The sequence below is a fragment of the Ambystoma mexicanum genome, chromosome 1p (assembly GCF_040938575.1).
Source record: "Ambystoma mexicanum isolate Mex_15411 chromosome 1p, UKY_AmexF1_1, whole genome shotgun sequence".
NCBI classification, from domain to species: Eukaryota; Metazoa; Chordata; class Amphibia; order Caudata; family Ambystomatidae; genus Ambystoma; species Ambystoma mexicanum.
In genome coordinates, this window is record NC_090921.1 from 114,645,992 (window position 1) to 114,672,891 (window position 26,900).

General features: G+C 45.4%; 1 protein-coding gene across 4 annotated transcripts in view; it reads left to right on the top strand.

The window, feature by feature from the left end:
* FXR2 (FMR1 autosomal homolog 2) overlaps nucleotides 1-26,900 on the top strand; it is a 903,897-nt gene that overhangs the window by 458,916 nt on the left and 418,081 nt on the right. For all 4 annotated transcript variants that reach the window (XM_069644549.1, XM_069644565.1, XM_069644574.1 and 1 more), the window contains exon 7: nucleotides 11,081-11,197. In XM_069644549.1, coding sequence (XP_069500650.1) covers nucleotides 11,081-11,197 — 117 coding nt within the window. The remainder of the gene's footprint in view (nucleotides 1-11,080; nucleotides 11,198-26,900) is intronic.

Below are 26,900 nucleotides of genomic sequence, written 5' to 3' on the forward strand. Positions count from 1 at the left end.
GGGACCTTGAACCACTGTTCGGTGCAGTCTTTTGTATTCCGAATCTCGCTGAAACTTCATGGGCATCATGGTGGATAGCAGGGACACGAATCGAGTCCGGCAATTCCCCTCAGCTGGACCTTTGTAACGACGAGAATTCAACTGCAATTTTCTGTCTTCTGTACTCCTTGAAAAGGCACCATATCCGCAGAACCACATTTAGCTCCGATGAAAACCTTGCCTAGAGCCTTCTTCAACGATCCCTGCTGCAAAGTTCCTTCTGAGATGTTTTCAGTCACCACGACAAGGAATCCACTGACTGGGTATTTAGCTGTAGACACTGAAATCCTCCTGCTGAAAAATCTTCGTTGATACTGTTGGCTTGGGTATGTACTTATCTTAAGTCTGTTAGGATTTCTGTGTAGCTGTGGGGTGTTTTCTGTGATGGGGAAGCCTCTCATCCAGTGCACCCAGTCCCACTGCTAGAATCCTACTAGGGTCTCTTCTGCAAAGTCCCTGGACCCTCTTATAACTCAGAAGTAAAGTATTCACCTGTTTGCCCACTCTTCCTAAGGAACTCTGATTTGTGCTACTTAAGAACCTATCCTGACACTGCCTGTTGGACACTAGATCCTAGTGAACTCCCCCACCCTTCTGCTACTGAGAACACTCATGCTCCAAGAGAAAGGGAAAAGACTTTTAAGGGATTGGGACTTTTACCTAGAAAAGAAAATAAGTGTTTAAAAGTTACTTGTAAAGAGTTGGTTGGTAAGTGTAACTCTAAGCGTGAACAGTTACACAAGTTCTTACTTACCTTGGATGTGTGATGCACTATTCTTAAAAGTATGGTTAACATCTTTTCTTTCCTTAGAAACTCTTTTGCCATGCTAATAGAAAGTAGATGTTAAGGTATTTTACTCACCGTTGATTAGGTTGTGCCTCTTCCCAAAAGTAATGTGTTGGTTTCACCAGATTATTCCTGCAGGGTAATTGTATGAATGCCAACAGCACCCTAGCAATTGAAGTCACCTGTGGGTGTAGGTCCCTGCTGTATGACATCCCAAATGGATATTTACTGATTCTGAACTTAAGAGTGTATAATTTTGAAGTACATTAGTGTGGTGTTTTACAGTGCTCCCTTTTGAAGAAGGCTTATATTAACTGACTGGTAGATTAATACTTGCTTTATCAAGAAACCCTGTGTGTAAGTGTTTACTTGAATACTTGTCACTGTGAACCTCTGCAATGCCCCTGCAGCTCACATTGACCCCACTTGAGTTGAGCCTGGCTGCTCGTCCCCACTACCAACTTGTGTAGTACAGACGTATACCAAAGGTTGGGTTACTATTGCCAGGAGGTCAGGGTTGTTGTAGTGCACCCTAAGGGTACTGCATACAATCTTGCCCAACACTAGTGGCAGGCGGCAAGGATATATTGTAGAGTTGTTACACTAAGATTTGGTTTGCTTTTGTTCAAGTAAACCTTCACAAGACTAAGCTCCACTAGAATAGCAATTGTACTTCAGTCTGGAAGCCCTAGTCATTTTGACGGTAGAACAACTTAAAGAAATGTTTAAGGCCAGGAGTCTACCTGTTAAAGGAAAGAAAAATTAACTTATTGCAAGATTGTTGAATTGTCAAAGTCTGGGTAGTAATCCTGTTACAGCTACTAACCTAGGAAATGTGGATAATAATATTGAGGATAATTCAGAGTCTAGCTGTAACGTCTTAGAAGAGTCAGAAGAGGAGAGCCCCTCTTTTCCTCAACCAGCTCTTCCACTTCAACCGTTAGCCACTGGGAGCCTACCAGGCCCAGTACTGAGTCAAGAGTGTGTATCTCTTCAGCGAATGAGACTGGAGTTCAAAAGATTACAAATCCAAGCTGAAGCCAAACATCAAGACATCAAGTTAAGGGAATTGGAAATGCAACATGCTCTTGAGATGAAGAAATTGTCTGTTTAAAATGTTTCTATCCTAGAGTCTTCTAGGTCTTCCAGTCCAAAGATAACTTGCATGTCCAAAGAAGCAGTGAGTACGTATGATGCAAAACCTGATATTTTTGATTGGTTGGGTGCTTTTGAGTAGAACTATGGGATTCAGGGTTACATAGGAAATCGGTTGATTCCTTGGCTTCTGTTTGGGCTCCCCCAGGTTGCAACTCATGCTGTAATGGAGGTGGGGGGAGCTTGAAAGAAAGGAGTATGGAAGTGTGAAGCTAGCTTTAATAGCTAGATTTGGGAAAACTCCTTCCCAGTACCTTGAGGGGTTTAGGACCCTCAAAAAGACTGATGGTACCCCTTGGGCTACCTGGGTGTGTGAATGTTTGAAGAACTTAGATGGTTAGGTTACAGAGTGACTACTTTTGAAGGTATGAAATCTATTTTTGATGCCTGCTCTCCTGAGCTGAGAGAGCACTTGGCTGATTCAAGAGATTGATCCCAAAAAGCTGACAAAAGCTGCTGACTTGTGTGTGGCCAACAGGGCTACTCACAAGGATTCTCATAAAAAGGATGAGGGGAAACAGCACAAGAAAGATGACAGAATTCTAAAACCTCCCATCCAAAAGAGGGCCACAAACATAAGAAGGGTAAACCCCATGGGATGCCAGGTCAGTCTAGTGATACCTTTGGTGCCAAACCAGAGGGAGGTCAGCAGGAACCCTCATCCAGAAAACATTTGGTAAATGTTATGCTTGTGGGTCTACTGACCATGTGAAAGCGGATCCCAGATGCAAGGGTAAACCTTCAGGGGTCCACACTGCCTCCTTAGCCTTCACCCCTGAGGGAGAAGTGCATATGTCAAGTGGAAACTCATCTATTGGCTGAAGACCCCATTGGGCTTTCAGCCAGTGTTTCTTTAGTGTCATTGGGTCTGTGGGAACAGAATTTAGACATGTATAACTCTATACAAGATAACACAAAAGAATACTACAAGGACAGTGTACTTGTAAATGGTCAGAAGACCCCTGCCCTTGGAGACACTGGGGCGAGCATCACAGTGGTGGATGGAACCTTTTTCAAACCTGAGGATGTTGCTAAGGCACCCAAAGGCCCCACTAAGCTTGCTGGAGGCCCTCTCCAGATGGTTCATATACTACCAGCTCTCATCCAGTGCAACAATATGACAGACTGTAAGAATACCTGTCCGTGTTCAGAGTGAGGTGCCTTGGAGAGGGCTGTTGGGAATGATTTAAAGACTCTTGGAGTTGTATCAAGCACCCCCAGGCCTCCCAGTAAAAGGAAGCATGACCAAACTAAGAAGGCCAGGGAGCTCGCCTTGGATGACTCTCAATGGGTTATTACAGAAGAGTCAATAACACCCAGTCCACAGGAAGGACACACTTCTACTTCCAGGAAGAAAGAGACAAAGGGGAAATCTAAAGTCTTAGGAAACAAGCAGAGTAGCACTCCTGTGCACAAAACCAGGACATCCCCGAGAGGACAGTCCCATGTCATACCTGTGACTCCTACACCAGCTGAGGCTGAGTGTGAGAAACCACCAGAGGATGGCGAGTCATCTACTGATGATACAGAGCTCGAAGAAGACCTTCCTCCTGTTAGAAATCTGGATCCTAAAGACCATCCTGAGCTGCAGACTTTACTTGCATAAGGTGGCCCCTTTAGGGCAGACTTCAGCAGTGGTCAAATAGTGTCCTACTCTTGAAGGTCTTTGCCAACAGTCAGCTTCCAATCTGGAAGGGCAAGAGCCAGGGAAGCACAGGTTATACTGGTTGGATTGCCTCCTCTGCACTGAACCTATTGAGACTACTGCAGGGGACTACAGCAGACGTGTAGTGCCTCAAGTAAGACCTCAGTTTCTACAGTTAGCTCATGAGATCCCTTTAGCTGGTCACTTAAGCTTTAAGAAGACCAAAGAACGTATTTCTCTTTATTTCTACTGTCCCAAGATGGGGTCTGATGTAGACAAATTGTGTAGGAGCTGTCACACTTGTCAGACATCTGGCAAGAGTGGAGCCAAGAATGTGGCACCTTTTTAGTGCCTCTCCCAGTGGTGGGAGTCCCTTTTTGAGAAGGTGGGTATCGACATTGTTGGTGCCTTGGACCCTCCCACATCTTCTGGCTACCGATTTTATATTGGTTGTGGTAGACAATGCTACCAGGTATCCTGAAGCCATACCTACAAGGACTGTCACAGATCAGGCCTTGGCTAAGTCACTGCTTGGTATTTTTACCAGAGTAGGTTTTATTAAGGAGGTGATCTGACAGGGAGACCAATTTTATGTTCCACTACATGCAAGCCATTTTGAATAACTGTGGAGTAACCTACAAGTTCTCAACTGCCTACCATCTCCAAACCAATGGATTGGTCGAGAGGTTTAACAGAACTAAGGCACCCATCATGCTCTTCATAGAAGAACCACGTCTAAGAAAGTGGGACATTCTCCTGCCATGCCTTCTCTTTGCTTATAGAGAAGTCCCTGACGAAGGGGTTGGCTTCAGCCCCTTTGAGCTCATCTATGGTCATCCGGTTAGAGGTCCATTGGCCCCAATCAAGGTGGGGTTGGAGAGTGCTCCTTCCCACAAGCCAGTGAGTCACTGACTGTGTGTTAGGTCTCCGAAGGAGAATGACACACATGACAGAAGCTTCTGTTAACTTGAAAACAGGTCAGGCTCTGGTGAAGCATTGGCATGGCCAGAAGGACAACATGGTTGAGTTAACTAAGACCAGCTAGTTCTTGTTATGGTGCCTACAAGGCAGAGGGCCTTGCTGGACAAATGGATTGGACCCTTCAAGGTTGTTTGAAAATCTGGAGAGGTCAATTATTTGGTGGATTTAGGCAATCCTAAGGAGGCCCTCAGGGTCTTTCACACCAACTGACTAAAGGCCTATGTCTCTAGATCAGTACTGGGAGCTTTGCCATTAGCCTATACTCCAGAGGAGGAGGAGGAGAATTAACCTCTTCCTGATCTCCTCGGGGGACAAACTTTGGATGTGAAGATAGGAGTCATCTCTCTTCTGATCTGACGCGAACAGCAGGTAGAGTGCAAATCTCTGTTAAATCAGTTTGCCTCCCTGTTTTTGCTGACAACAGGCGTGACTGCTTAGGGCCAGCATGAGATTCTCACTGGTGACTGTTTACCTGTTAAAAGCAGAGGTTACAGGATGTCTGACAATGTAAGAACCCACATAAAGGAAGAGGTCAAGAAGATGCTTTATCTTGGGGTAATAGAACCCTCTACCAGTCCATGGGCTAGTCCAGTTGTGATAGTACCAAGAGAGCTCTTGATGCAGTCACCACGACTGATGCCCATCCTTTACCTAGGACAGGTGAGCTGGTTGACAAACTTGGTTCAGCCCAGTACCTCAGTACATTTGACCTAACATCAGGCTATTGGCAAATAGCTCTGACCGACAATGCCAAGGAGAAAACTGCATTTTCAACCCCAGGAGGCCTCTACCAGTTTAAGGTTGTGCCTTTTGGACTGAAGAATGCACTTTCTATATTCTAATGGATGGCCAATCATGTTCTGAATGGGATGGAAGACTTCTGCATGGCATACTTGGATGACATTGCAGTGTTCAGCCCTACTTGGAAGGAACATATTGATCACCTATGCTATGTATTGCAGGCTCTTCAGCAGGTCAATCTGACCATCAAGGCAAGTAAAGGTCAAATTGGTCAGAGTAAAGTGGTCTTCCTTGGACTTGAGGTAGGAGGAGGTGAAATAAGGCCATTGCCTAGCAAGGTACACGCTGTACAAGACTGGGCCACCCCTACTACTCAAACGCGAGAGAGAGCCTTTTTAGGTCTCACATGTTACTATAGGAACTTCATAGAGCACTATGGGACCATAGCTTCTCCCTTGAATGTGATCTCCTCACCCAAATTCCCCAAGAAGGTCTGGTGGAATGTGGAATGCACCAAGGACTTAAGAAAGCCCTTTGTCAAGCACCAGTCTTAAGAGCTCCTGACTACTACCAATCCTTTATTATTCAAACAGATGTTTCCAATACAGGTATAGGTGCAGTTCTGAGTCAACTGGATGAGAAAGGCAGGGAACACCAATCTGCTTCATCAGTAGGAAACTAAAGGATCCTGAAACAAGGTGGACAACCATAGAACGTAAGTGTTTTGCCATTGTGCGATCATTGAAATAGTTTAGACCATACTTGTATGGATCTACTTTTGTAATTCAAACAGACCACCAACCCTGAGATGGTTAATGCAGAGGAAGGGGGAGAATCCTAAATTGTTAAGATGGTCAATCATCCTACATGGGTTTGCTTTTACCATAGAACACAGGTCAGGGTGTAATCACCAAAATGCTGATGGTCTCTCCAGAAAGTATGACCGACTGTAGTAAGGAAATTCATCCAGGGGTGGATTAAATCCTCCTGTCCCTTAGTCTGGGAGGGGGACGAGTGTTGGGGAGAATTCTCAGAAATGTGCCAATTCCTTCTACCTTAGAGACCCCCAGCAACTTTGCTGGATTTTGAGGACTTGATTTTTTTAACCTGGAGAGAGAGAGACCTTTTCCCTACTCATGTATTTTTGTGATTTTTACTGTGTTTCTTTTGCTTGTGGTGTCTGACAAACTCCATAGGCATCATCTTTTGCATTGTCAGACTGCACATTTAGTGCAGTGAAACAGGGAAGTCTCTTTAGATTTCCCCAAGGTTTAAATACTGGACTAAGGAATTCGAAGAAGAACTTAGAAGAGACGCATTCTGCAACTCCTGGACCGTTGGTTTGCCTGGTGAAGCCCTGCTGCTGTGCTGAAACTCCGATTTTGTTTCGTTTTGAGACGCCCTTCAACGACAACTTCTCCTCTTGAGTTGGTGGGAACTATCAACTCCAAAGTGAACTCGTTTGGACACCCTCTCGAAGCTGGCTGTACTTCTGCTGCTGGAACCGAAGTGCCAGGAACAACAAATCGAGTGGATGACTTTTAAGTCTGACCAGAGCGCTATGAAGATCCTCCGGACTTCCCTGATGCAGGACTGACAAAGCATGAGCCACCTCAACAGAGTGCTGGACCCCAGAAGCAAGGGAAGTCTGAAGTGGTATCCGAGAACCGCAGTGTTGCTATTTGCTGTCGGACGCAAGGAGCTGAAACGCTGAAGTGCCACTGAATTGAAGTTTGCCCATTGCTGTCACTGACCGTCCTGTTGTGTTGCAGGAGTCCCCAGACGTCCTCCCTCTTGTCCCCACGACTGAGGCCCAGGAACAAAAGGATCTGCAGAGCCACACAGGTACAGAAGCCAGCAGGAACCATTTCTTCTAACCAAAGGAACTTACCTCTTGTCTCGTAACCTTACTTGTTCTCAGTTGAGGCTGGTCTTGGTTGCCCCTGTAGAGTTGCTTGCATCTTCTGTAGCCTCCCAGGTTGTGGCCATACTTGATTCTACTTTTTCTACAAAGACTTCTAAAACATTGTGCAAGACTCTATACTTACATGCAATAAGTGCTTCAGCTCACCTAGAAGTTTGCCCAATTGACATTGGCTGGCCTGGCTCTCTGAATGACTCTTCTCTCCTCTGATTGTGTTTTTTACCTTCCTTCCAGGAAAGGGTTAACTTGCTTTACATTGGGGGGGTTCAAAAGTACTTGCCTGCTTCAGAATATTTGTGTGATCTCTTGTTTTTTCTTAAACCTTTTTCTTTGACACCAACTTCAGTTTTGCTCTTAATGTACCAGTAATATATTAATGTCCAGTGTCCTAACCATTGAAGTTACCTTAACTTTGGCCTAGGCTTATTGACTTGAATTTAACTCTTCTGGTGAAGTGAAACTATTTGCACTGTCTAACAAATGGTTACCTTATGCCTTTTTGCTCACTTCTAAGTAACTAAACTGCTATTTGGCTCCTATTTCAGGGGAGCTCAAACTGTCACAATCTTTTTGTATTGAAGTGTATTGGTATATAAAATTAAGTTTTCTCCTTCTAGTGAAATGTTTTCTAAATGATTGTGTAATAAATTAATAAGTGTTTTACCAAGAAACCTTGAGTATAAGTTTCTACTTGAACCACTGTGATTGAAAGTCCTCTGTGTAATGACTTGTACTGCTCACATTCACTCTTGAGATAAGCCTGGCTGCTCAGCTCGCTACCAAAACCTGTGTCGTACAGACTTTTACCAAAGGTTGATTTGGCTTACACCTGTAGTCCTAATTGTGTGTGGTGGTCCCAGAGGGTACTGCATGCAATTCTGTCTAACAGTCCCACTCCCCTAGGACACCCATCCAGGTGATCCTCCCTCACTGGTCCACCCCCAGTAACTGGAACCAATAGCGATAGCCATGTCCTGGCCACCTGGATGACCGATCCTCGAGGTTTGGATCTGGAAACACCTTCAGGTTTTTCAGTCAATAGAATATGGAGGAAAAGTTGTTCCAAAATAACTTTCCTAACACAGTGCTAAAATAGAGAGACCAAAGCCCAGCCAGTACCAATGACCAAACTTTGTGTCTGTTTCCCAGCAGGCATGTTAAACCTGCATAGTTAAACATAACTCTAAAACCAAAATCCAGCATGATTGGCGTCTCCGCTGGATAAACCTGCAAAGTCGGTGTATTGCTTAGGCCATCCCGCCTATCACATACCAGGGCTCCTAACATTAGGATTATTTTGGTTGCCTGCCATCCAGGTTGGACCAAAAACTGTTAAATTCTTCTGCCCGCCACCTTTTCCTCCCCCAACCCCCACATGATGTTTAATGGCCGTCGTAGGGCCAGGGACTGGTCTAAACCAGTCCAAACGACTATAGAGGGTGCAGGGCTCAGATCAATGTGCCATTGTAGGCCTGCCTTGTGGTTTCCCAAAACCAATAAACGCTCTAAAAACCGGTGCCGAGAGCAGGACTTTAAGAAATATATTAATAGCCCAATGGCTTTCTACAGATATCCTGGGGCTTATTAATGCAGTAAATCCGCTTGCACTCTTGGTGAATGCAAAACTAAATTGCTTCCACCATCCAGCTCCCAAAACCAATGTAGGGTGGAATCGCGTTGTCGCCAAAATGGGTTCTTTAAAATTCATCACTGCCCTTGGAGCCCAGCGGACTTTCATAGTTCTGTATACTAGCGGAAAGTTGCAGTGGCAGGCAGATTTAAGAAGTTCCTCTGTCCACAAGAGGTCAGTAATCCTAAAAGAAAAACAGGGGAGGTGGGGAAGGAAACTAAAAGTTTAGGGGTCCTCAAAGGGACCGCCGAATCCACACCCCTCCACAAGAATGGAATGATGCTTATGCCATAATCTAGTTGGAGTAGTCATAGTTGGCAGTATGGGCTCCACTGTTTGATGGCTGTCTGTGTATGTAGTTTACTTTAGTGGGGCACCACCTGCTGTATTCCAGGGGAGCAGTTAACCATAATGCCTGTACAGAATTGAGCAAAAAATCCAACTGCTATCCTCTGTGCTTATGAGTGTGTATGTGCTTAAATATAATTGGCTGTATATGGTCCTGGTGACTGCCTGTGAATAATATATATGTATGGTGACTAATAGTTAGTAAGTTTGGTTGTCTGAGTCGCTGTCTGGAATCCACATCCATCTTATTGATGGATGTATTGTAAGTGAATCTACTGGTGAATGTATCTATTTGTGATATATGGGTTTTGCGTGAAACTACTCCCACATTACATTGATTGGATTTTGGCTATACTCTTAGACTTCCAGTTCACCATAACTAGCATGGCTTCCTAAAAGCCACCCCTTCCCGCCATACCCTCCACTGCCACCCCACCCTCCCCCCGAAGTTTTACCTTAGAAATCCATCTCAACTTTTCTCCTGACGCTCCATATGCAGACTAGTTTCAAGCACAAAGAATTCTCTTATGCCCTGTGAAACGTCTCTCTTGTCTGGGCCTGTCATTAAGCCTGCGTACAAGATGTTTAGAACTTAAGTACTGCATAGAGCAAGAAGCCAGTCCATACAAAAGCAACACAATCAGCGAAAGAACCCTTGGTACTCTGGGAATCCCTGATCCTACCTGGAAGACAACCTATGGACACTTACTTTACCTCTGATATTGTGGCCAGCCATGTTTATCACCAGACAGCTGCATCTCGCACCCGTAAATTTTCTCAAATACAGCACCTTAATGACTAAAGGTCCCTAATGTTTTTAGCTTTAGGTTTATTAATCCATGATTTCATAGAATTGGTAAAGGAGAAGATTCCTCCATTGAAAAGACCAGCTTTGATGGGGGAAAATTGAACATAGTTCTCTAGACTTGCCAGACAATTCGTACTAATGCAAATTTGTCTGAACATATCTTTCATGGTAATTATGGCCAGATGAATACTTTAAATTCAAACTGAGCCTTCCACAGACAAGTTGGTCACGAAGCTGAGGGTATCTAGACTGGGAAACTGCAGACCCACCGCGTGTGTGCCAGGAAAAATCCACCTGTAGTTTCTGCCCTCCAGAACGAAGCGCAGCCTTGCAAGAACAGGTTTTGTTTCCACTGAGGGTTGACTTCAGCAGCCTGCAAGCCTTTGTGTCCTAAGGGGGTTGCCAGATATGAGAATTTGAGGGTTTTTATCTGTACAGGAGCCGCTTTGCCAGAGAGCGGAAACTCCGACTAGACGGACTCGATGCAGATGGCTAAATAAACCTGTGCCTGCAACCGCTAGACCCACCCCGCACCACAGCAACCGAACCAAAAGCAATTTCAAAATTGAAGCTTAGACAGTTTATGAAGTTACATACTTCCCTACATAACAGATGTTGCAAAGTTTAGTTGTTGAAAGCCCTTTACATCCTAAGGGCAAACATCTGCATCCTAATTTACATAGGAAATCATAGGGGACCTACCCAACCTCCCATACTTGCACTAAAATGTTTAAAGTGTTTTGGTTGAAATGAGTGTTCCTGCGTGTTACCTGGAAGCAAAACAACATTCTAAGCCTGTGAAGTCGGAGGGTATCTTGCAGCAAAACCATTATTTTGTCGGTTTCCTTGTAGCTTCTACTCCATGTCTGAAGAGCCAGTGGACTTGTGACTCAGTGCATTCTTTTCTAGGTTGAGGTGAATGAGGCTTCATGTCTTGGGACTGTTACGTGAAGAAATTAACTTCTAAACACACAGTATAAGAATCTGCCTTCTAATGCTTTTGTTTCCCCCCCCCCCCCCAGTCGACGAATGAATCCATCATAAAACGGGCATCTTTGCTGGGGGATATGCATTTCCGCAGCATCAGGACGAAACTCATGCTTATGTCCAGAAATGAGGAGGCAACCAAGCACTTGGAGGTGAGTTTCTGGAAGTCATTTGGTGTAATGGGGGGAAATGGTAGTTGGCTGGAGAGAAAGGGATTTTGAAAATTGCTTTTAGTTTGCCTCCTATTGTGTTCTAAGCATTTCGACCGATTTGTCTGGAGACTCTGGTTAATGGTTTTCCTTTCCAAGACCCCATCATAGTCTTTGCCAATCCTTGAGCTGGATGATTGGAGGACAAAATTATGAAACACAATGTTCAATGTTAAGACACACAATGTGAAGCTAAGGCTTCTCATTTGTTAAATTAAATAATAAAATAGCAGACTTTGATACTGGTGAAAGCCAGATTAGTTGATAAATTGTACGCCTGGTTTAAATTCTAAATTCAACCTACAGGGTGCAGAAAACTTGCTCTAGCTTTCACCAACTCTTAGAGGTATCATTTTTTTTTTAGTGCTTTAATTATTTTGATCAATGATTTTAAAACCCTCCTCGTATTAGTCTGTGTGTCAGGACGATCTGTTATACGGACGGTAGACCATGCCTCAAGACTATACAAATGAAAGTTATATTCAGTGCAATTGTGCTTCTCCAATAGCGATTCATCTGACTGCTTACAAAATAGTCATTAAGGGGGAGGGAGGGTTGGCGATGTAAGCGAGGGGTGGTGGGGGGGGTAGTTCTCAACTATAGTGCCGATGTATAAGCACCTGATCTTTTTCCTTTTTCCAAATGGGTCCCTGGCCTGTTCCCTTAATGAGTCCTCGTGGTTAGCACCCGCACCCCCACCTCCTTCCCAGAATACTCAACTCCATATTTGGTGAAGACATTACTTTTTTTGTGATTGATGGGTGGTAAAGAGTGAAGTTGAATTTATTTGAATTTATTGGGTATTTAAAAAGCCCATGTACAACAAATGGTGTTTCAAGGGAATATATGGGTGAGGAAGTATGGAGGTATAGAACGGGGAGTATGGGGTGAGATGCCCTCTGTTAGGAGGGTTTTTCAAAGTTACTACCTATGGCAGGACTTGGATAAGTTAAACTAGGTTTAGCAAGGTTTCACAACTCAGTTGATCTAAACCATTCTGTGTGATGTAGGCCAAGCAGTGAGGAGGGGGAGGGGAGAAGGGTGGGAGGGTTGCACTGTTGTGTATTAAACTTTAAAACACAGAAATGGTTAATAAAGACCCAAAAAGGTAAGACATATTTTAAATATCTAAACATATGTAAAAATAACAATGTGCATATACAGCTCACAGGTGGGTTCTAGATTCACATGCTTGGAATATTCCCCATTAAACTGGGAATCCTCAGTTACCAATTTTCTACTCTGTGGTCAAACAGAGAACAAGGCGTTTTGTAGTCCATCTTATTTTTGGTCAGTTGGACTCCAGCAAATAAAATGCAGACTGCTCATCTCCACCCCTGTTCAAATTCCAACCACATGCTGTTCTGAGAGGAATCCTTGAACTTTTCTGGCATTTTGAAGAGAAATCATACTATATCAATGATTAGTTTCTTTGATTCGTTTTTTGTCAACATGCCTTGGAGAAGAGACCCAAAAAAAAAATATATATATTCTTTTTAAAGCTTCATGGGAATTTGAGAACGTCTATGAAGGAGACAGACATGGGGACTTTCTATGTTGGCTACACCCTCATATCGTGAAGGACTGGTTTTCAAGGGATTCAGTTCCAAAACCCTTAAAGACAGGTGTTTGGGAAAATGCTAATTTCGAATGGATTGTGTCCCCCCACGTATTCCTCATTTTAGATATATCCTTACCTTTAGGTTTCGCCTCGGAAAAATGTTTCTCTCTCCGGCAGGGGGCGCTCCACTCGAGGCCGCGGCGTCTATGTCCCTCGGCGGCATCCGTCGAGCACCGACATCATCCCCCCGTATAAGAGCCTTGAGCACGCCCGTTGGCTTCAGTTCCGTTTTTCCGTTAGCTTCGCTTCGGATCGAGTGAAACAGCACTTCAGTATTTTGTGAGAAAAAGCGATGTCGTCTACGAACCCTTCCGCACCGAAGACAGGCTTTAAAAAATGCCTAAAATGTGGAAAAAAAATGTCCCTGACGGATCCACTTAAGAACTATCTATGGTGCCTCGGTCCCGACCACCGTACGGAAGACTGTGGTTCGTGCCAGTCGATGACCCACAAAGCCCTAAAAGAGCGTAGAGGTAAACTGGCGATGGGGGAGGGTGTTTCGAAGTTCACTTTGAAAAAGAGGGACTCAGACGAGCCTTCAAAGTCATATCATAAAAAACATCATTCGAGAAGTAGATCGAGGAAGTAGTCTTCTTCGTCTTCTAAGAAGGCTAAGAAGAGACGCCATCGATCTCCCTCAACCTATTCGACATCTTCGGAGGAGGTTATCACATGTCCATCTAAACATGACTCTCCGAGAAAATGGGAAGCTTTTCGAGTTTCCATGCTAAAAAATTTTGAGAACGCGGCCCAGACCCCCTCAAAAATAGCTAAAGAACATGCTCCTGCTCACAAGAAAAGTGACAGAGGAAGGTCCAAAACAAGAAAGGCTGATAAAGACGTTGAACGTCATCGAGAGACTCTTCTCGATCACCTCATAAGTCAGATCCTTCGGTGCATAAATCGAAGGCAGAGGGAAATAAAATGGCGTCGAAAGATCATACACCATCGAAGTCGACATCAATGCCGTCGAAGACTTCGAAGCTCCTTGAGTCGACCACTCCCTCGAAGGAAAGTACGTAGAGCTCGCGCTTTAGGACCACGAAAGCTCCTTCGACGGTTTCCGCGGCTTCCTCGACCATTACATCGATGTCGTCGAAAGTTCCTTCGATGTTGAAGGAAGTGATTAAAACATCGGCGCCATCGGTGCTTTCGTCGACGCCCAAACCTTTAATAAAGGAAAGACCTGTAATGCCTGAAAAGGTTTTTCATCCTGAGTCGACATGCTTTTTTCAGGACCATGTCATCCATCTATGAGGGAGATTCATCAGAAGAGGAGGAAGTAACCTCTGCTGGTGTTAAATTTGGCACAAGATCTGTCCCTGAGGAATTAATGAATACTCAATCAAGAATTCAAGATTGCAAGAATGTTTGCAAACAGCAAGTGGCCTGGATACTTCTCCAGAGTATGAATTTGACAAACCAGACCCATCAGAACAGGTTGATACGAGTTATAGGAGACTCATGAGCAGAGTTACAGAATTTATGGGGTGGGGTAGGAGTTCACCAGTCATACATGATGATGATGACATGACGGATATATTATCTGGAACACCCCAACAAGACCCCATTCTACCATTTCATATTGCCTTACAAAGGTTTAGTTCTGCATGGGAACATCCTGAAGCCATAGGGGCAGTAAATAGAAAGTTTGTGGCAAAATATAGACTTTGTACATCTGATCCGGAATACCTCAGCAAACATCCAACTCCGGAAAGCTTAGTAGTACAGGCAGCCACTTCCACAAAGAATGCGGCATACCCTACAATCCCTCCAGATAGGGACAATAAAAAGGTGGATGCATGGTCTAGGAAAATCTTCACATCTGGCAGTATGGCTTTGAAGTCTACTAATGTAACCTGTACCTTGGCAAGGTTCACACATAACCTGTGGGACTGCATGTCGGCGGCAGCTGAACACATCCCAGAAGGTGAAGAATGTGATGGCTTTCTAGCTATTATAAGGGATGGAAAGGAGGCTTCGCGAGAATGCCTTCAATCGGGATTGGACACAGTTGACGGTATCAGCAGGTCTATGGCGACTAGCATAGTGCTACGTAGATGTGCGTGGCTAAGAAAGTCTGGGTTTGCTCCTGATGTGCAATCCAGACTTCATAATATGCCCTTTGATGGCTCGAGGTTGGTTGGTAGCAGGCAGATGAAAGTTTAGAGAAGCTACAGACCTCCAAATCAGCGGCAAAATCTTAGTACCGCTATAAGACAGCCTCAGCAACGCCCCTACACAGGCTCATCTTCCTGGAGGGGTCATCTTTTTCGCTATTATTCCTCAATTGGAAGAGGAAGAGGGCAGGCCAATCGGAGAGGTCAAAGAAAATTTCCTCGGGGGACGAGGAAAAGGTGCTAGATCAGCCCCAGCAACAGCATCTGTACCATCAGCCGCTGCTGCAGCTGCTGCAAAACCACCTTGAGGTTTTGACCCACAAGACCCTGGTGGGAGCCAGAATCTCACAGCATCTAGAAGAATGGCGGTGCACTACTTCAAATGCTTGGGCACTGGAAACAGTATCCCAAGGTTACCGCCCTCCTTTTCTAAAGAAACCTCAGAATCATCCTCCGGAATACAACTCTGCCAAGCATTGGATCCACTCCTGTTGCAGGAAGTTTTAACCCTGCTACAGAAAGGTGCAATAGAACATGTACCTGTAGCGGAGAGGAACAAGGGTTGGTATTCCCCATACTTCCTTATTCCAAAGAAAGACGGAGGACTGAGACCCATCTTGGACTTGAGAAACTTGAACAAGTTCCTAAGGAAGGACAAATTCAAGATGTTCACACTTTCTCAGATCTTTCTGGCTCTCCAACTCCAGGACTGGTTAGTAGCATTGAACCTTCAGGATGCTTACTTTCATGTGCCAATCTATCTCAAGCACAGAAAGTACCCGAGGTTTGCGATTGGCAATTCTCACTATCAGTTTTGAGTTCTGCGATTCGGGTTGACCTCCGTCCCAATAGTTTTCACCAAGTTGATGGCGGTGGTGACAGCGAGTCTCAGGAGTGGGGGGATTCGTGTCTACCCCTATCTGGACGATTGGATGATCAGAGCACGTTCTCCAGAACAAGCCCTGGATCACCTGTCCAAGTCTTGTCACTTCCTTCACAAACTAGGTTTTTCTCTGAATTTAAAAGTCAAACATAATACCATTACAGAAGCTCCAGTTTATAGGAGCAGTCCTGGATACCTGTTTGGGCAAAGCCTCGCCTCCCGAAGAGAGCTCACCACATTCTGCAGATGGTAACAAAATTCCAGAATGCCCAGCATCTTCCGGCCTTCGATTTTCTCAGGTTGCTCGGTCTGATGGCATCCTGCATTTTTCTGGTGCCAGAAGCCAGATTGAGAATGAGATCTCTTCAATGGGCTCTCAGAACTCAATGGTCCCAATTCTCGGGGGAAATGTCAGATCTACTGCAGGTCCCAGCCCAAGTAGCACAGGAGCTACAATGGAGGGTTTGCAGACATCATATCCTCAGAGGAGAATCTTTTTGGCAGCCATGGCCGGAGATAACACTAGTGACGGACGCCTCACTTACGGGGTGGGGAGCCCATATCAACGATCTGACAATCAGCGGACGTTGGTCTCCTACGGAGTCCAAACTACACATTATTCTTTTGGAGTTGAGGGCAATCAGACTAGCGCTGAAGGCCTTCCTGCCCTCTGTACGGGGAAAGAATGTTCTGATAATGACGGACAACACAGTGGCCATGTACCTCCTCAACAAGAGAGGAGGAGTGGGGTCACTACCATTGTGCAGAGAGGCAATGCAACTCTGGTTCTCGGCAATACAAGAAGGGATCTCTCTATCGGCAATTCATCTAGCCGGAGAGCAAAACACAACAGCGGACGCTCTGAGCAGGCAGAGCACAGTCTCTCACGAGTGGAAGATAGCTCAGGAAGTCATTCAAGAGATCTTCGCCCTTTGGGGAACCCCTAAAGTGGATCTGTTCGCGACCGGAAGTGCGAACTGTACTTCTCAAGGGAATTTCCCCCGAGAGGAGCTCTAGGGGACGCGTTTGTGGTGGAATGGGAGTTTCCACTTCTGTATGAGTTTCCTCCAATCCCTGTGATCCCTCAAGTAATCAGGAGGTTGAGGAAGTTCGGGAAAACCATGATCCTAATTGCCCCGGAATGGGCCAGGAGAACGTGGTACCCGGACCGTCTCGACATGTCCATCTGCCCTCCAATACGTCTTCCAAGAAAAGAGGATCTTCTCTCGCGACAGGAAGGTCATGTTCTCCATCCGGAGGTCAACACACTCAACCTTCACGCATGGCTTCTGAAAGGCTGAGATACAAGGATTGGGATCTTCCGGATGACGTGATGGAGATTTTGCTTTCGGCTAGAAGGCCAGCAACCAAATCTCTATCAGTGTCTTTGGAACAAGTTCAGTAGCTGGTGCAGAGAAAAGAATGTGGACCCATTTCAATATAATATCCTCACAATTTAATCTTTTCTGTTACATTTAGTCAATCTGGGGCTCCAGGTTGGGACGATAAAGGGATACTTAGCAGCGCTATCCATCTTTACGCGCTCTTCCGAAGAATAATCTTACTTTAAAATACCCTTGATAATTCAATTCCTAAAAGGTTTAATGTTTTTCCCCCAATACCTTTCCAGGTTCCTGTGTGGGGATCTAAACTTGGTTCTAAAATTTCTCACGTGTTCCATTTTAACCTTTACATTCTTGTCCACTAAGGCTCCTTACGTTGAAAACAATACTCCTTGTAGCATTGATATCAGCCCGCAGGATAAGTTAGCTGCAGGTGCTTTCGAGTGGTCCTCCTCACAGCATCTTTTATAAGGACATCTTAGGGTTAAACCTTCTTTTTTGCCAAAGATTGTTTCGGATTTTCATCTGTCACAGAAAATAACTTTACCTACGTTTTACCCTCCTCCTCATGCAAGCATGGAAGAGGAGCGACTTCATAGGCTAGATCCCAGGAGAGCTCTTAGTTTTTACATCTCAAGATTTGCAAAAATTAGTCTGTGTGATCAACTTTTCGTGGGATACACTGGACATAAACTGGGCCTTCCGGTAACTAAACAAACATAATCCAGATGGATAATTTTAGCCATAACAGAATGTTACAGATTGGCGGGAAAAGAAGCACCTGATGGACTAGGAGCTCATTCGACCAGGGGCATGACAACTTCAACGGCATTAAAAAGGGGTGTCCCTGTGCAAGATATTTGTGCAGCAGCCACATGGTCATCTATGCACACCTTTATAAAACATTATGCATTGGACTCGACTTCTTCTCAAGGAGGTCCGTTTGCGAAATCTGTACTACATTCTGTACACGATTAGAAAAAGCTACTGTACTCCCACCTCCAATACAAAACTGCTTTGGGAGTCTATCTAAGATGAGGAATACGTGGGAGGACACAATCCATTCGAAGAACGAGTTACTTAACAACTGTAACGGTCTTTCGATTGGATGTTCCTCCCATGAATTACTCATCGACCCGCCCATCCTAACCCCACAGTACAGTTTACGGGAATTACTCTCTAAACTCTTTTAGGGCTTGGGTCAAAAGAGGCATGTCATTGACTATCAAAATCCATGGACGATAATATACGAAAAAACAGAACTGAAGCCAACGGGCGCACTCGAGGCTCTTATACGGGGGATGACGTCAGTGCTTGACGAATGCCGCCGAGGGACATCGCGGCCTCGAGTGGAGCGCCCCCTGCTGGAGAGAGCAAAAATGTTCCGAGGCGAAACCTAATGGTAAGGATATATCTAAGATGAGGAATACGTGGGAGGAACATCCAATCGAAAGAACGTTACAGTTGTTAAGCAACTTTTTCTTCTGTGCTAATTCCCTTCAACCTTAGAGACCCGCAGCTCTTTTGCTGGACTTTTGGACTTTTTAATGTTTACCCTGGAGTGAATGAGACCTTTTTTGCTCACTCTATCACATGTTTTGACCTAATTTGGATTACATGTTTCCTCTAGTTTTTGGAGTCAGACCAACTACATTGGCATCTACTTTTTGTATGGTGATGCACATCACCTTCAGTGCAGTGTCACTGAGAAATCCTTTAGATTTCTCATAAGGTTTAAATACCTTTTCTTGTTTTTTTGTGTGAACTACTGTTCCCAAGAATAGTAAAGTGAAATTTTCTTATGTGGAGTGCGGGTGGGGGTGGGCTTTTCTTGTAGTCCCTTATCCTACGTTCTCATGTAGCATTTTTAATGTTACCATCACTACTTTAAATTGCTGGTGGCAGTGCTTTAGGTTTCCTACTATTGTGCTTTTCTACCGCAGGCTGAATCCTCCGCTGCATTATAGCACCCATGGGTGCCCGTTTTGTCAAAATGGCCCGGTCTTCTTTTTTTTTTTAACCATTTTCTGTTTGTGGAGTCTTTCTTGGGCTTGCCTCTGCGTCGAGGCCGAGTTGAGCCTATTGTATTGTTTATTTATATAGCGCCTATACACAGGAAGTGTTTCAAAGCGCTCAAGGAGGGTTGGGGACAGGGGTGGGGGGGAAACAGTCGCTCATAGCCCTTGAAATTTTGAGATGATAAGTCTACACAGGCAGAGAAGTGCCTAAAATATATTTAACAGTAGAGACACAGCAAATTGGCCCGACGGCGATTCTGCAGCTTTACCGGTGCAAGAATTATGGTGAGAGGACAGTGGAGTGCATAGACTGTAACGGGGAGGTCCAAGTGCACCCAGTCAGTGGAGACTGGGGTAAGTGTAGAAAGAGACACGCTCTTGGGTTATTTCAAAGTGCCGTGAAGGTGGGTGGGTGTAGGGCTCCGAGGCAAGTATGATAGAGGACTAGCAGGAATAACCGGGACCAGTGAGATGCTGTGTTAACCAGTCGTCCAGTCAACAAGCTGTAAGCGAGGAAGGGAGAGATAGGTTGGCAAGGAAGAGTGAGATCGAAGCTCTCCTCTGGCTCCAGTGTGTCTGGAAAGGCAGGATGTGAGGGAGGTTCCTGAAACTCCTCTGTCTTTTGTCTCTAGGAGTGCCTGAATGCAACCAGTCCGGTTTGGCTGGCTGTGCTTTCAGGACAGCCACCCTGCTGTGTGATTGACAGCCTAGGCTGTGCATGAATGGGAGAAACCTGCTTAAAAGGCGAGGGTTTTGGGACTAGAGGCAGAGTCGACCACTCGGAGAAATACCCGATGAAACCGTGAACAACGCTTGATGCATCCTCCTGAACCTTTAAATTGCCTGGTCAAGCCCTGCTGCTGTGCTGAAACTCCTTTTTCTGATCAACCAGAGAAGCTCTGGAAGGGACGACTTCTTCCCTTGGGTTAGTGAGACCAGCTAACCCTGAGACGAACTCCACTGGACCATCTTCCCTGATAGGCTGTACTACTTTGCTGCTGCAAGAACAGAGTGCCAGGGGTTGAGAAATCCATAGTTTAGTGCAACATCTGCATTCCGGCCAGAAGCTCCAGGTGTCTCCTAAGGACCCCTCAGAAGCAGGACGACCCGAGCTCGAGTCCCCTCACCAGAGTGCAGGACCCAAGGAGTGAAGGAAGCCCAACTGGTATCAAAGATCTGCAGTGGTGCTGTTTACCGAGCGCTGACACCGCAAAGTGCTGCTGATCCGAAAAGAGCCCGTAGCTAGTGACAACCTCCAAATTGCTACCGCAGGAGTCCTCCAGACGTCCTCCCTCTTGTCACCACGACTGAGGCTCAGGAACCCCGGATCTGCATTGCTGCAACAGGACAGAATCCAGCTGGACCACTGTACTTCAAACCTGAGGTACTGTTTAGACTTGGGCTGCTTACCTCAGTGTCTTTTTGAGCTGGGCTTTTCTCATTTGAGACTTGCAGTGGCTTACCCTCAGAGTTGATGCCAACTCTACTTTTCACAGGCATAACAGCTTTTGACCCTACAAGTGATTTCTACAAAACTCTCTAACTTTGAGCAAGACTTTTTTTTTGTTATCTAAGAAGTGACTCGGCACCATAGACTGGGCTCCATTGACTTTAGCTGTCCTAGTCCATTGACTTCTGTCCCACATAGGTGCTAACTTATTTTAGACTGTTATTGCTGGGAAAGGCTTGTCTAGACTTCATTGGAAGATTTAAGTATACTTGCATGCCCTAAGAACCTGTTAAACCTTTTCCTTCCTCTAACCTTTCCTTTCCGCAACCTCAGAATCTGCAAAGTAGAACTAGTGATTTATAAATTCCATTGCTGTCCTTGTGAATCTAGTCTCCTCCAGGTGTAGGAAGTGTGTAAAAAGCATATCCAAAGAGTATCCACTAACTGCTGATTTGGAAAAGTATTTTAAAGTATATTTGATTGTTACATATCTTGCCCTTTTTAAAGAATGCTTATTTAAAAATTAATGTTAAATCACTGAAACCTTGTGTTACTTGGCTACTTCTCATTTTAAAAATATTTTATTTTTGCATTTAAACACATCAACACATCAACACATGGCGTCCGGTTCTCCCGCCACTCCCTGTATCCCCTCGAAATACACAGATCTAGGCAGCACATAATAATCCGTCTCAAGCATGTGAGGCATGGTTGACATTCTCCACTTTATGATGATTTATTAGTCATCGATAGTCATCAGTTAATGAATGTAAGGACTCCAGATTTCTGGGGGGCGGACGTGTTGTGGTAGGGTCCTGATAAACGCTGTTTCCATATCGTGACAGTAGGCGTCATCCTGTAGCCACAATTGAGTGTTTTGTTGGCAGCCCCTCCCCCATGTTATGACTACCCTTTTGTGCACCAACACCAAGAGTGTTCCGCACGTCACCTTGTGGCGAGCTGCAGGGGTCTAGTGCATCCCAGTAGTGCTGTAAGAGGGTCTCTCTTCAAAGGTTCCCCGACTATCAGCGATATCTTGCCCAATACCTCTTACCTAAACTGATTGACTCTCAGACAGTCCTGCGCCAGGTGGAGGAAGCTGGCCGGGGTATGGCCACATCTAGTGCATGTCTCAGGAATGGACAGATAATGCCTGTGTAATTTGGCTGCAGTATGGTATGTCTAGTGTACAAAGGTAAAATTAATGAGCTTGTATCTGGAATTGAGGGAAACCTCCTAGGTCTGCCTCGGAATCTAGGCCCAGTCTGCATAGTCAATGGAGTCTCCCAGAGTTGTCTCCTACCTTTTCCTCAGGATTTTCATTCCTCCCGACTTATCTACTATTAGGTTGTTATAGATCCGTGAAATCTCACTGCTCTCCCCTTGAAAATGAATTACCCTGTGTAGTAGCTGCCAGACTAGTGGTTGTGCTGGGAATGAGGGAAAGAAGGACTTAAACGTGTATCGAAGTCGGAAGTACAGAAAAATGTCAAGGGTAGTCAGCTCTGCGTTCTTTGACCAATTGGATCGTAAGACATTCCCCATTTGCAAACAGGTCGCCCAGGGTGTCTATTCGTAATTTATCCGCCCACTCGTTCCCCTCAGGAGTAGGAGCAGGAGCTCCGGACCTCTGCAGCTGCAGCTGGTCACAGCATCCTCCAACAGAAGCCGCGATGGCCCCGTGAGGTATGCTAACCTCCTATAGCATTTGCATGTTAGCATTATTTTAGGGCTATTCTTAGCGCTCTCAGCGCGGTAGCCACAACATTTCTTGCAGCATAGAATCCTCGGTCCCCTGCAAGGCACTCGCGCCGCACAGCTTGTGTTGTGCTTTATTTCTGGACATTCGAACTGCACAGCCATTCAAACACACGAGGTGTTTGTACATCCAAGATGGCGGCGCGTGTTTCCTGGATGTTTGTCCAAGGCCAGCCTCCCCTCCTGTGAGCAGCCTCCTGCTGATTGGGCCGTGCCCCATCTCCCTGAGCCCACCGGAAGCCGGCAGGCGTAGCCGGCCCTTCCTGGTAAGGCCCTGAGGGCAAGGCCAACAACTGTCCAAAGACTGTCCCGAGCTGACCAGAGCCCAGGGCCATACCCCCTACATGTATCCTATGAGGTAGTGAGTAAACCATTCCTGTCTTACCTACTCTACCTGCACCCTTCTCACCCTATCTACTCAATCAGCTCCTGTATTAGCAGTAACGCACCAGTAATGTGCTCCAGGCATTATATCGGTCAGTAAGGCGGTTTAAACATTCGCAACAGTGCGCCACCATACTTGGACCTTTGTACACCCTGTGGACATCCCTACTATGCTCTCGCCACTTAGGCAAGTCACACTTATGTGGTCGTTGTCAATACACTTGCAACTGTGTCCCTGGCACTGTTAACATATTGCATTTTTGGCGCCCTGTGCTAAAATCGCATCTAGGCATCTTTGGTTTATATATTGAAGTTGTGCTCGCTTGCATTTGTAATGTACTGCCTTTTGGCGCTCTGTGCTAAAATCGAACTTAGGCATCTTTGGTTTATATATTGAAGTTGTGCTCGCTTGCATTTGTAATGTACTGCCTTTTGGCGCTCTGTGCTAAAATCGAACCTAGGCATCTTTGGTTTATATATTGAAGTTGTGCTCGCTTGCATTTGTAATGTACTGCCTTTTGGCGCTCTGTGCTAAAATCGAACCTAGGTGTCCTTGGATTAGGCATTGAAATTGTGCCCACCTGCATTCTTAACTTATAGCCTTTGGCTCCCTTTGCTACAATTGAATCCAGATACTTAGGTATCTGTCCTGCCCTGTGCATATTAGTTTAATTGTGCTGCCTTGTGATGCCCCGTGTTGATTCAAATCTAGGTGTTGCCATGTGTATTGTAGTGTGCCTCCTGCCTGTATTATAGACGACTAAACTTAGATGTCGCCCTGTGCACTCCTGCTTAATTGTGCCCCCTGAACCATATAGGCATACTAGCCCTGACTAAAAACTGTCAAACCCTGGTGCCAAGCATTAGCATAATTGTATCTCAGGCCCGACTGGGCTAGCCCAATATACCTGTCACTGTGTCCTTTTACCAAACATGCATACCTTCCAGACCTGCCTCCTATTTACATCTTGGTCCCTAGCCTGGACTATTCTAACCATCACCACAATAATGGCCCTCACCAAACTCACCCCTTGCAACCTGCAAGAGAGAAACTTGCGACTTAGAGCTAGGCTACCACGAATCTATGACATCAAAAATAAAAGAACTAGTCCACCTGTACCTACACGTACCACTACCGCCATTAAGCCTAACTTCCTAGCCTCGGCGATGACAAATGCCCCGAACCACCAGGTGACCTATACTACAAACAGAGGAGACCCAACTACCTTAATCCTGGATCGGCTAAAGATACCACTACTACTCCTACATTATCAGGAGCCCTTATTAATGCTAGGTCTCTTATAGCACACAACACTGAAATAGCTGATATACTGGCTATGGATAACTTGGATATCCTTGCTGTTTCTGAAACCTGGCTCCATGATGCGGCCGGCCCGGCCCTCATGACTGCCATACCGGACAACTACAATATCTTAAGAGTCAACGGGCCTAACACTAGAGGAGGCGGCCTGGCCCTCCTAACCAAAACTCAGCTAGCTGCTAGACTCACCCCACACCCAGCAGTCACATCATGCAAACTTCTCTCAGCTAAAATACCTATCTCAAACAATAGCACACTAACAATACTTCTAGTGTACAGACCACCAGGCCCCTTAGGCAATTTTGAGGAAGACCTATCTAGTCTCCTCACGAACAGCATTAAAGACACCACCCAGCTGCTCTTACTAGGTGATTTCAACCTGGGCTTTAATGACGCTGAAGACAAACAAGCCCAATCTATCCAATCCATTTTAGTCAATCACAACATTACCCAAAACGTCCTAGCTCCTACACACACAAAAGGACGCACACTAGACTGGATAGCTAACCATAACTGCGACATCACCATCTCTAGTATTCTGCCACAAATATGGACAGACCACCATCTCATATGCTTTACAGCCAGCATCGAGCCGCCCAAACTTAATAAGAATAAAATAGCACCTCCCATTCCAACGAGAAGCAAAAAAGAAATCACGGCTGAAAAATTACTCCCATTACTCCTACCAGCTCTCACCACCAGCTCCATTGATTCCAACCCTAGCGAGTTAGTTGAGTCATTTAACAATTCTATGACCAAAGGGCTAGACTTGATTGCCCCCTATCAAACTTCATAAAAGTAAACGCGAAGCTCACCTCAACTCCTGGTTCACTCCCCAACTCAAAAAAATGTGCATCCAAAAACGCAAACTCCAAGCTATCTGGAGGCATACCCCCTCTGTCGACAACAAAACTACACTTGCCAACTTTGCCAAAAGTTACAAGAAGGAAATAATTCAAACGAAAAAAGATTAATTCAATGAGAGAATCCGTAAAGCCAACTCGAATAGCAAAGAGCTCTTCACTATTCTCCGAGAATTGGAAAATCCAATTGCCCCTATAGATAATGTCCCCAAGGACACATCCTGGTGCATGAGCATCCAAAATGCCCTAGCAAATAAAATTACAACCCTTCAATCCAAAATCGCTAAGAAAAAAGCCTCCCTGAGCCCTAGCGAAAATCATACCACCCAACGGAAAGAAATACCGGGCGCATCCACCCAAACCGTGAACCCTTCAGATTTACTAATATCTCCATATTGGAAACTGAAAAGGTCATTCTATCCCTTAAACCATCAAACTGCCAAGGCGACAGCTGCCCTGCGCAAATCATCAAGGACGCTGCCAGAGATTTAGCACCCTTCATCTCGAAACTTATCAACGCCTCCTTCAATACGAGCACGGTACCCACCAACCTTAAAGAATCGTGGGTACTGCCCCTACTCAAAAAACAGACACTTGACCCAGCTATCCCCACTAATTATAGGCCCATTACTACGGTCCCATTTCTCCTTAAAATCATCGATAGAGTAGCCTACCTCCAAATCCAAAATTACTTGGAGACACACCAACTATTAGGATCACGGCAATCTGGCTTCAGACCACTTCACGGTACTGAAACGGCCCTTATCAACCTCAAGGCACAAATCGACGAGTTGAAGGACAAAGGTACTACAGCTATGCTCTTCCTCCTTGACCTATCAGCGGCCTTTGACCTGGTGGATCATGCAGTATTATGCAACCACTTAGCGTCTGCCGCCCACTTCTCAAGTGAAGCTATAGCATGGGTACAGTCCTTCCTAGCTAATCGTACGATGAGTGTTCTCCCCCATAGCGGCAGCGGACCAATCCATATCACTTGTGGTGTCCCACAAGGCTCATGTGTCTCCCTGACGATGTATAATATATTTACTAAGCCACTCTTCGACAAACTTGACAGATTAGGGGTAACCTACACTAATTATGCGGACGATACGCAGATTCTCATACCACTATCTGGCAACTTTGTCGAAGACACAGCTCTAGTAAACAAAATGTACCTCCTCATTCAGGCATGGATGGTCTCCCACGGCCTCTGTCTAAATGACGACAAAACAGAGATACTGATCTTGGGCTCAGACTCCAACCTAAAAAAACTGAGTCCCAATTACAGCAACTTCAACATAGATGGCAACATAATCAAGGTGGCATCTGAGGTAAAAACTCTAGGCTTTTACCTTGATTCCACTCTATCCCTCAAAAAACAAGTTAATTCCTTGGCATCGTCTACAGCGTACACCTGTAAATTAATCAGGACCTGCAGACCGTACCTTTCCAAAACTAACCGCACCACACTAGCTAACGCATTAGTAATGTCCAAGCTGGACTATTGCAATGCCCTCTATGTAGGAGCCAATAAAACTATAATAAATAAAATACAAATCCTTCAAAATAACGCTCTTAGGGCAGCCCTTGACATACCCCGCAGAGAAAATATATCCAACATCAGGAAAGACCACCACTGGCTCAAACTCAGCGACCGAATCCTCCTCAAGACACTGTCGCTCACCCACAAAGGGCTCAACAACTCAGCACCCCTCTACATTTCGGCCAAACTGACCAGAAAATCGTCCAGACACCACACTAGGGCTACTAACCACCTCCTGCTAGAAACCCCTAGATTTAGACGATCCAAAGCGGGCGGAGTTAGCTTCCCGGTCAGAGCTGCCCAGGCATTGAATGCATTGCCTACAGCGTTAAGGGATAAACT